General features: G+C 44.3%; 1 protein-coding gene across 4 annotated transcripts in view; it reads left to right on the forward strand.

The window, feature by feature from the left end:
* The window catches only part of UBE2V1 (ubiquitin conjugating enzyme E2 V1), a 45,465-nt gene extending 36,939 nt beyond the window's left edge, over nucleotides 1-8,526 (forward strand). For 2 of the 4 annotated variants that reach the window (XM_018572088.1, XM_018572089.1), the window contains 3 exons: nucleotides 2,430-2,578; nucleotides 4,520-4,645; nucleotides 8,022-8,526. In XM_018572088.1, coding sequence (XP_018427590.1) covers nucleotides 2,430-2,578; nucleotides 4,520-4,645; nucleotides 8,022-8,168 — 422 coding nt within the window. In that variant the 3' untranslated portion in view covers nucleotides 8,169-8,526. The remainder of the gene's footprint in view (nucleotides 1-2,429; nucleotides 2,579-4,519; nucleotides 4,646-8,021) is intronic. The other 2 variants (XM_018572090.1, XM_018572091.1) reach the window with 2 other exon arrangements.
* The last annotated feature ends 3,392 nt before the right edge of the window (nucleotides 8,527-11,918 follow it).

The following is an 11,918-nucleotide window of genomic DNA, read 5'->3' on the forward strand; positions in this document are numbered from 1 at the left end:
ATAGACTTGCATGATTACAGCTCTGGGTGCATCCAAAAACGGGGGGGTGGGGAGGGGGGGACCATGGGAGCTCATTTAGTAGTGGTTGATTGCGGTGTCCCTATTCTAGTGATTTCTGGTTTGTCTGCGGAGGATTTTCCAGAGATGTAACTCGCCACAAGACATAAACACTCTGCTGTTTATTGTACAATTATCCGCGGAATGCTGTGCCTGGTGGTCTCTCTGGAACCCAGAGCATCGTCCCCGGGTTCCCCTGCCAGGACGCGCCACAAGATTTTGGCTTATTATGAAAGTGAAGATTGCTGGCATTGCATTTTCCACTTTTGTCTCCTTTCATCTGACGCTGCACCCCTTTAAAGTGTACATGTCGCTCCTGGAGATGGTCACATTGAGGAATAAGCTATTATTCAGCCAATTGTTTAATGGGGAGCATCGCTTCCAGGCACAAAGCAGCGCTGAAACCTTTCAGGATTTGTAGTTATGTCAGGGCTGGACCAATCCCAGGAGCCGGCTCGCCGATGCTGCTTCAGAATTACAGCTGGCGCCTAACTTTTAAAGTTTTCTCTAGTTGTTGCCAATGGAGCCGGCTCCTGGATTGGACAGACTGGCTCCTGAATTCCATATTACTCTATTCCATCCCCTGTGTTACTATACTTTTCATGTAACATAAAGGACGGCGCCTAATATTAAAGTGGAGTACACTTGTGACCATGAACCACTTCCCTACCTGGCACAGATTAAAGCAGAGCTCCAGGCTCTTCAGTACCACATCCCCCCCCCCCACCCCATCTAATTCTAACTAAGGCCCCGTTCACATTGAGCGGTTTGCAAATCGCGCGATTTGCATTTTGCGTGATATTGCGCGATTTGTTGCGCGATATCGCGCAAATGCTTGCATTGAGCAAGCTTGAATCGCGGCTAAATCCGCTCCAAAAAAGGGTCCTGCTGTAGCGACCCGCGACAGAAGGACCCTTTGCCCCATTGAGAACCATTGGAGAGCAATATCGCGCGGTAAATTGCCGCATGATAAATCGCTCAATGTGAACGGGGCCTAACATTTACATACCCTTTTCACTTTTACTCGATGTGCCACAATCCAATGAGCTCCTCACTTCCTGTTTAAACTGACAACTCTGTCTCTGGTGCACTAAAATCCCAAGTAGTGTTGTCAGCCCTGTCCAGCTCTCCCCCTGCAGGACTATGAAACACCTCCCCATCTCTCCTTTTTCTCAGAGCAATGGCAGGTTGTTCTGTATTCCAGCAGAGGACAGCTCAGGTAGGACCCGTCGGCCCCGTTTTCATTGAGTGTTTTACGGCTGACAAGTTGGTAGTCAGGAAAGGTTTCATAGAACTTGTTTATCTGCTTCCAGCGCCGTCCCTTTGTGATTTTATCAGACGTACTTGGATTTTCACTTCCCCATTCTCGGTGGATGAAGCTCAGAGTGACGCCTCTTTTCTCTTCCACGGGTGGCAGCTGTCATTTCTCGTTTTCATTTCATGTCGTAATGAGTCTGTGCGCTGACCTCTGTCATGTGCTCCTGGTTTACAATATGGAGTCTCTTAAAGTGAAACCCGGCGATGAACTGGCTGCATTTCCTCTACCCACAGCTTATGTTGTTCAGGATTCAGAGACACGGTCTGTGTTAGGGAAGGGGGAGGTGGTGACTGTTCATAGAACTTTGTCAACTTTTCATTTACAGTTTGGGTAGAGTGGGAATGGTTAGAACAAGTCACTTACAGGAAACCCATTGTTCACGGTTGTCACCAAAACAGGAAGTGAGGGGGGGGGGTCACCTGTCCAAGTAATGGCTGACCAAGGTGGGATTTCTCCCTGCTTTTGAAACGCTTTCCGCTTTCTTCAGAGACAGGAAGTGAGGGGACGTCTTACCAACAGGCACATAGTATTGTCCATGCCTATCCCAGTCAGAGTTCCTCTTTATTATTTGAGGTAGCTTTACCTCCAAGGCAAGGGTGCCCTCCAGCTGTGCTTTAACTACAGACCCCAACATGCTTTTGGTAGTCATGCCTGTAGCTTACAGTCTTGCAATGCCTCATGGGACTCGTAGTTCCACAACAGCTGGAGTTGCCCACCCCTGGTGTAAGGTACGTGTATATCAGGGATGGCCAAACTGCGGCCCTCCAGCTGTGGGTGAAACTACAAATCCCATGATGCATTTCTCTCTCCGGGAATCATGTCTGTGGCTGTGAGAATCTTGCAAAGCCTCATGGGATTCGTAGTTCCACCACAGCTGGAGGGCCGGAGTTTAGCCATCCCTGGTGTATATGAACGGTTATCACCTTTTAATATAAAGCTGGATTGGTTTTTGTAGACGGTTGTTTTCTGTTCCGCATCGCTGTCATTCGTGTTTGGTTCTGCTTTTCTCGATTCTAAGGAAGCCTCTCTGACCGTCCATTTTCATCCCTTCCAGGCGTCAAAGTCCCTCGTAACTTTCGACTGTTGGAAGAACTCGAGGAAGGACAGAAAGGAGTTGGTGACGGCACAGTCAGCTGGGGTCTGGTCGACGACGAAGACATGACACTCACAAAATGGACTGGTATGATCATCGGACCTCCTAGAGTGAGTAGCAGAGTCTTTGGGTCTTTCTATGTCCGGTGTAGGTGTGTCCAGCGGTCGGGGACTTTGTGGAGTAAAGGTTTTAGAGCCCATTCACACCAGGGCGGCCGCGGATCGGCGCGGTCTCCGCGCTGATTTCAAAAGGGAGGTTTTGGGAGTCTTTAATTGCGTTTCAGAGCTGAAATGCAATTTAATGCGCCCAAAACCACGCTGATCAGTGCGATTCCATTGAAAGCGGTATGGAAACCGCACTGGTCAGCGCAGAAAAAATGGGTCAGGGAGCAGTACACGCGGTCACATGAATGGTCCCCATAGCAATGTATGGGATCGTTTGTCGGCGGATCCGCACGGCCGAACCGCCCCGGTGTGAACAGGGCCTTAGTGTAGGCAATCTGTATCAGAACCGGTCCCAGCTCAGGGACTCGGGAAGTAGACAGTCTGGCCGCTCAATATTTTTTACAGGCAAAGGGATAAACACACAAATGAGGTACATATAACACAGCCGTTTTACCTGCCTAAAGATTGGTATTCCTGTCCATCCAATCGTGAGATGTACACAGCTCTGCCACACATCACAGTCCTGTCTTGGCGGATAGGACATCTGCTGCAGGTCAGTAACACTTACAGGTCTTGTCCCTCCCCCCAGCTATCATTGGACACTGAAAGGAGAAGCAGCAGACTGATAAGCTAATTTCTCTGTCACTGCTCTCTCCTCTGATCAGCATGTTGCTTGTTAGCCTCATAGGACAGCTGATTGGCTCCTTGTGCTGCTTCTCTTTCTCCCAGTCTGAGCTCTCCTGTATGGGAATTGCAATCTGCTCATGCAAAGTCTGATTCACATACTGACACTGCTTGTATTAATAAAATATGTTTAAAGTAGAACTATGAGGGGGGGGAGGGGGTGCTTTTCACTCACCTCATAGTTCTAGCCGACCTGTGACAATGAGACTGTCACAGGTCGGCTCAGTAGATCGGGAGGTGAGCGAACACATACCGGCGTTCGCTCACCTCTCGATCCTGTCGCAGGTCTCTGCTGTGACGGGAGGGGCTGGATTCCCCCTCTCCGATCCGCCAGCGCTGACAATTAACAGCCCTCTAAAGCAGCAAATAACTCGTCACGTACAGTGTACGTGACAAGTCATTTGGTCCCTTTGTGGCTGGACGTACAGTGTACGTACGTCTCCCGTCACGAAGGGGTTAAGATGTAATAGTAATTACCGAGTTCCCTTCATTTGTGTCTTTTACATTTGCCTGGAGTTTTCCCCATCCAGTGAGTGGCCTTTCGGGTTCTTGTCTGTAAAGTTGGGGTGGCCAAGCCCCTGGTAACAATGTGACACAGATGTGCGGAGGAGATAATGACCAGCACTAGAACTTTTGCAGATGTTGCGTCAGGGATTTGAGCAGGACATCCTGCCGATCTGCAGCACACGGGCCGAGTAGAGTCTGTCCGCTTCATAAACCGAGCAACAAGTAACCAACACATATACCAGTGCGCAGCGCTTAGACCGGTGCCGTTGTGTTCTCTGATAGCGCGATTTATTACAGACATTTATACGGTGCTGACATTTTGTTTAGCGCTTTACATAGTCCATAGACGTTCACATCAGTCCCTGCCATCAAGGAGCTTACAGTCTATTGGGCATCTCTCATATGCAGACACACATACAGGGCCAATTTAGAGCGCATCCAGTAAACCTCCCAGCATATGTTTGGCATGTGACACTGGAGTGCCCAGAGGAAACCTGCACAAGCACAGGAAGAACATGCAAACTCCATGCTGATAGTGTCCTCCCCCAGGATTGTATCCGGGGACCCCCATTGCTGCAAGGCAGAAGTGCTAACCACGAATCCACTGTCTATGTTCATCTCACCCGACTTATCGTGTACCCCAATGCTTTCTATTAGTGTTCTAAACACGTGACGTCTGTGTGTTTTCTCTTCCAGACAATTTATGAAAACAGAATATACAGCCTTAAAATAGAGTGTGGACCTAAATACCCCGAATGCCCTCCGTTCGTTAGATTTGTCACGAAAGTTAATATGAGCGGGGTGAATAATTCTAATGGAGTGGTGAGTATAATGATGATATTATTATTTATACTTCAGTATAGAGAACTCAGTCTATGGACAATAATGGAACTTTACTCTTTGGGCTCCTTGCTCAGAAGATGAGACGGCGTGCCGGTAGAGGATTTTTTGGGGGGATTTTCTGGGGTGTCTTTTGCATAATAGTAAAACGGATATAGTATTTAAATACTGATTACTTGAATGTTGGATTGGCAGCTTCTGCACAGCAGAAGCTGCCGTCACCTTGGGTAGTGATAGGGGAGAAGAATTCTAGAGTTAAATCTTCACACCGTGATATACAAGTTTATTCCAAAAACAGATTGTTTACAGAGCCAACGTTCTTTAGGTGGGCTGCGACTTCGCACCCTTCATCAGGACTGGAATGTAACACAAATATAGGACAAAAAGATTTTAAAAAACCTCTTTATTGTTTTAATCATTTCCATGATTCCCATCTTTACTACCAGTATTATTTCCAACCTCATCTTTTCTTTTACTGTCACCATGCCTTTGCTGCTATATGATCTCCTATATCAGTGGTTCTCAACCTTTGTGGGGCCGGGACCCCTTGGTAACATTTGCCAAGATGTGGTGACCCCAATGGTAATATTTAGGGGTGCACCAATACTAGTATCTGAGTGGGCTCTCAGGTGGCTAGTGGCACTCACCTCCCCTCACTCCTGCCCAATTCCCTCTCTCAGATCCCCTCCGGCCGCTGCTGCTGCAGCACCATCTAGGAGAACTGACACTGCTGCACTAGAAGGCTAAGGAGTCTCTTACCTAGCACAGCACATGGCGACCCCCTCAACTGTGGCTTGCGACCCACTTTTGGGTTGCGACCCACAGGTTGAGAACCACTGTCCTATATGATATAGTATATGATCTCTTATATGATATGATATTGTATATGATCTCCTATATGATCTGATCTCCTATATGATATAGTATATGATCTCCTATATGATATAGTATATGATCTCCTATATGATATAGTATATGATCTCTTATATGATATTGTATATGATCTCCTATATAATCTGATCTCCTACCGTGTTTCCCCGAAAATAAGACAGTGTCTTATTTTTTTTTTTTGCACGAAATAAGACACTAGGTCTTATTTTCGGGGGATGTCTTACCTGGCTGCAGCTGTCCGCTCTGCCGTCCAGGGAGCCACAAACAGGTGGGCGGGCATGCGTGCGGCCGGGGGGGCGTGTCTGGCAGGGGGGCGGGAGGGAGCTGCCTCTCCGCTCGGAACTAAGGAGACGAGGGGGCGGGCATGCGTGCTGCTGGAGGGGGGGCGTGTCGGGTAGGGGGCGGGAGGGAGCTGCCTCTCCGCTCTGATGTCGTCATCCAGAGAGCAACAGCGTGCGGGTAGGTGGACGGGCGAGGGGGCGGTGAGGGAGCTGCGGCCGGTCTTCACAGCTACCCCGGAAGTAAGATCTAGCGCTATCTTCTGGGATGTCTGTAATATAAGACCTACCCCGAACTAGGTCTTATTTTCGGGGTAGGTCTTATATTACAGACATCCCCGAAGATAGCGCTAGGTCTTATTTTCGGGGGATGTCTTACTTTCGGGGAAACACGGTATATGATCTCTTATGTGATATGATATAGTATATGATCTCCTATATGATCTGCTCTCCTATATGATCTCTTATATGATATGATATAGTATATGATCTCCTATATAATATGATCTCCTATATGATATAGTATATGATCTCTTATATGATATAGTATATGATCTCCTGTATTATATGATAGTATATGATCTCCTGTATTATATGATAGTATATGATCTCCTGTATGATCTGATCTCTTATATGATATAGTATATGATGTCTTATATGATCTCTTATATGATATGATAGTATATGATCTCCTATATGATAGTATATGATTTCCTATATGATAGTATATGATCTCTTATATGATTTAATATATAATCTCTTATATGATATAGTATTTGATCTCCTATATGATATAGTATATGATCTCCTATATGATATTATAGTATATGATCTCCTATATAATATGATATTGTATATGATCTCCTATATGGTCTGATCTCCTATATGATCTCTTATATGATATGATATAGTATATGATCTCCTATATGATATGATCTCCTATATGATATAGTATATGGTCTCCTATATGATATGATCTCCTATATGATATAGTATATGGTCTCCTATATGATATGATAGTATATGATTTCCTATTTGATATGATAGTGTATGATCTCTTATATGATATAGTATATGATCTCCTATATGATATAGTATATGATCTCTTATATGATATAGTATATGATCTCTTATATGATATAGTATATGATCTCTTATATGATATAGTATATGATCTCTTATATGATATAGTATATGATCTCTTATATGATATAGTATATGATCTCCTATATGATATAGTATATGATCTCTTATATGATATAGTATATGATCTCTTATATGATATAGTATATGATCTCTTATATGATATAGTATATGATCTCCTATATGATATAGTATATGATCTCTTATATGATATAGTATATGATCTCTTATATGATTTAATCTATGATCTCTTATATGATTTAATATATGATCTCTTATATGATACAGTATATGACCTCTTATATGATATAGTATATGATCTCCTATATGATATAGTATATGATCTCCTATATGATATAGTATTTGATCTCTTATATGATATAGTATATGATCTCCTATATGATATGATAGTATATGATCTCTTATATGATATAGTATATGATCTCCTTTCACATGGGCTGGTGGGGAAGTGATCAGTCCATGGATTCTCTCCTGATCGGAGCGGTATGGATTGTATGTCACTGCTGTGACATCAGTGTCCGTCTGTTTACACCTGGCTGCCCACAGGACGAGCATTGGGCACCTTATGGGTTCTACCTGAAAAACTGACAGGCAATCTTGATGGAAGCACCTGTGTGAAAGGTGCATAAGGGGTGAGATGGGGAAAAATTATCTCCCCAACAGGACACAGATATCAAACGATCTGAAAGGGTGTTTAATCATTCCCTAATTTGTTAAATATGGAAAACAAAGTTTTGGCTTTCGATCTACTTTCATACAGTTCTTGCCTGTAACTTGAAATGGCATTATGATGATGCCACATACAAAAAAAATATATTATATATACTATTGTATATAAATTTAGATCAACGTTGGTTTGTAGTTCTTCAATACATGAATGTTGTCCCCGATGTCTGATAACACCTGGACGTCCCCATGGAACTAGGAGGAGATCATCGAGATGCTCTGATTTTGTCATATTTTTTTTGTTGTTTTTATTCATTTGTGTTTTTTTTTTTTCTCTTCCCCCCCCCCCCCCCCTCCAGGTGGACCCAAGATCCATATCCGTTTTAGCAAAATGGCAAAATTCCTATTGCATCAAAGTTATCCTTCAAGAAATGCGACGTCTAATGATGTCCAAAGAAAATATGAAACTTCCTCAGCCGCCCGAAGGACAATGTTACAGCAATTGAAAAAAAAAAAAAATATTAAAACAACAAGAAAAAAAAAAATCAAAAACGGCAAAAATGATAAAAAAAATAAATAATGTTCATGCCCAATTTAAGAAAGAAAAAGGAATTTAGGCTGTCTTCATTTTCTGCGGTAGTCAGTTTTTCTAGACACATCCTGTAGACCTCAGACTTACTGGAAAAAGGAAATTACAAGATAAAAATATAAAAGTCAGATTTATCTTGAGACGCTGTAAATTATACTAATTTTATTTTATTTTTGTTTTTTCCCATTTTCAGAAAGAAACAAAAATTTATAAGTTTGTGCTTATAACCATTTAATCCTGTCTGCATAGTTTAAAGTTCTGGTGTCGAGAAAAAAAAAAAATCTATTTAAATTTATTACTGTTTAAGAGACGTGTGGCACATTTATTTGACTGTGAAAACATGTATCACACAATCACATTGCTGCAGTTATTTTTTTTTTCTTTGTCTTTTATTTCTTCCTGCCTGATTTTACTCCTCCTGGCTTTTACACTTCTACTTCTGAGCTTTCCGTCTGACGGAGCGCGTCATTTTATTTTTTCTTCTTCTCCTCTCCCTCTCCCACATTTCATTTAATTTTACTTCTTTCTTTTTCTTCTTTTTGTGTGTCCAGTTTTCGAACTGGGTTTCATGGACTACTAATGGGAAAGCGTGCTAACTTGGGTCACCCCCCTGTCCCCCCCCCCCAACCTTCCTTTTTTTGTGTCGTCTTTAATAAATGCTGGATATGGCAGATTGGCTTGTTTGGTTTTTGTTGAACGACGTAGGACAGGTCCTCTTTACATTGGTATGGTAACGATGTGTTGTATTTCTATTAAATGCGTACCTCCCCTCAGGTGCTGTGACATCCGTCGGCTCTCTTGCAGCTGCTGACATCGCTCTTTTTGGGGGGGGTTCTGTGTCTTCGGCTATTTTAACTGGTCAGCCTTGGATGACTGCGCATGCTCACGGGCATGAAGTCCCTTGTTCGCACCATGCGCAGCAATTTGCGTTTTGAATCCTTTTTGTCCTCTTTACATTGGTATGGCAACGATGTGTTGTACTTCTATTAAGGGCTAGTTCACACCAGCTTCAGTGCGTTTCGGCTCACTTTGTTTTTGGGGCGGGAGGGGGCGTGGCGGTGAGGTGAAGTCAATGGTACCGCGGTCACGCCCTCCGGCCGCAGTGTGATTTTGCCCGTGCTGAAATGCGTGGCACATTAGTGTCTGCGTTCCGGTCCTGTGCAGTCAGAAAAATGAGTGCACGCAGCATTTTTTCCTGACTGCACCGGAACGCATGCGCTGATGTGCCACACCTTCCCCTGCGGCCGATCACACTGCGGACCGAGCGAGCGGCTGCGTTACTATTGACTTCACTGCACCTCCATGCACCCTCCCGCCACAAAACAAAGTGAGCCAGCTGGAATGCGATCCGCTGCGTTCCAGCACCAATCGGGCCAGAACACACTGGGGTTGGTGTGAACTAGCCCTAAATACGTACCTCCCCTCAGGTGCTGTGACATCCGCCGGCTCTCTTGCAGTTGCTGACATTGCTCTTTTTCTGGGTTCTGTGTCTTCGTGCCATTTTAACTGGCCAGCCTCCGAAGACTTAACTCCTGCGCATGCTCACGGGGATTAAGGCCTTTGTTGGCACCATGCGCAGCACCTGATCAAAGCCAGGCACTGCAAAGGGCACAGAGAAAACAATTTGATTTTTTTATGTGCCCTGTTCACACCACAACACTGCCTTGAATGAGAACTAACCTTTTCTTGGCTTTAGTCCCTTTTTGAGACAATGGAGTAGATTTACTAATGTCCTCCTGTGACCCAAACTTGTCAAATAGCAAGGTAATGCCCGCTGTATGCTGACAGTGCTGAGCCGTGCTGCTGCCACCGCCGGGAAAGATCCTGATAATATTGTCGGGATCCACCCCACTACCTGATTGACAACTGCCTCTGTTAGGCCAGAACCAGATGTGCCCGCCCCTTCCCCTGTCTGTCCTTCCAATGAGCACTGCATGGAGAATCTGTGAGCTGAGTGATCAGCCGTTTGTGATGGCTCAGCTCTCAATCTATAGAGCCGGCATGGGACAGCTGCGTGTCACCCACTGGTTCAAACTATTGGGAAGAGTGCATTTTACTCTCACAATACTTCTCCTTTTAAGGTGGTTTGTAGTGCAAAAAATGCCACAAGTCGCTGCACCACAAAATGAATATAATGTCACATTGGCATTTCGATAAAGTTTCATTTAAAAAAAAAAGGTAACGCAAGGCACTGCCAACACTAGCCCATGGCTTAGAACAGGCCATTTTAGCATCTTGTGTGAACGTGCCCTTTATTCATCCCAGCACCAAGGCTGTGCACTGAGCTTTGCCTGTACAGATCTGAAGTATTGGTGGTAGGCAGAAGGAGACCTATGGGAGTCTCTTCTGCCGTTAGATCCTACCTGCCACCAATGTTTTACTCTAATAGCTATTGTTCCACTTGATTTATTACAGGTATTTATAGAGCGCTGACCATTTTCACAGCGCTTTACATAGTTGCACAGTCGCATCAGTCCCTACCCTCAAGGAGCTTACAATGTAAGGTTCCTATGTCACATACAGGAACAATTTAGATCGGAGCCAATTCATCTTTTACCATGTCTTCGGAGGAAACCGGAGTACCCGGAGGTGACTGAGTTGGCTGTGCAGATGTAGGTGCTGGAGTATGTTCCTGGCACTCAACCGAGGTAAGAAACTACTACAACTATACACGGACTAAGTAATCCTGGATACCCTTGCTGTGTCCTCCGAAGTACCTGCCGGGCATGACCACTACCAAAGGCCGTGGCGAGCAGGATTCGGGTTTGACATACAGTACAAATTCTAAAATTATAGATATGTGAACACACTATTCAGAAAAGTGTGGGGACTGGCTTGATTTGTTGGTGCTTTTACTATCCCCCATCCCTTTTATAGAAAACCTCCGTGTTTGTTATATCAAATGCTATATATATTATTGCTACTCGTGTCATCTTGTCTGCAAAGAACATTCTCTCCATTTCAGTCTGCAGCCAGCGATTTGCTTTTCATCCATGGCTACCCTGCATACGGAACCATCCCAGAAATCAGGTTTTCCTGTGATTGGCTCACTGGTCTGCTCATCACTTCTAGAACAACTCTAGGGATGGTCATGTGATCATAGCCGTTAGACCCTCCCACTTAGCAACCTTCAGTTTCAGGAAGCTGGTGAAATGGAACCGCCTCAAGTAAGTGTCTGCAATAACATAGAACTTTTATTGTAATCATTTTACACATAGTATAGCTTTTAGTGTATTTGAAGAAACCTGTACTGAATGGAATTCAGATGCCGCCATTGTTGACCTCGTCCTAAAAATTGCACTTGCCGGACTATCTCTCTGTGATCCGTGCAAAGGTCTACGTAGGTCATCCCTGGCTGCCATCTGCCTTCTACAGCTTTAGAGGAACTGACTTAGAACAAGCATGGCGATTAGCACTAATTGATTTACATGTTTCAGCTGAATGGCTCGCAGTAAAGAAGTCTTTAGAATGGCCTTATAGCCAGGCGGTTAACATTATCAGCAGAGCAGTGCCCATGTCTGATTCTTACATATGAGTACTTTTATCTCTCAGAGACTCTGGTACTGAGATCTGTTTGCAGGCCCGATGGCTTACTATGGTGGGCTGCCCCTATTCTGATGTTATATTAATAAAAATATGAACATTGCAACAGAAAGAGAGAACCCCC

The sequence above is a fragment of the Nanorana parkeri genome, unplaced genomic scaffold (assembly GCF_000935625.1).
Source record: "Nanorana parkeri isolate BGI_ZX_2015 unplaced genomic scaffold, ASM93562v1 scaffold1934, whole genome shotgun sequence".
NCBI classification, from domain to species: domain Eukaryota; kingdom Metazoa; phylum Chordata; class Amphibia; order Anura; family Dicroglossidae; genus Nanorana; species Nanorana parkeri.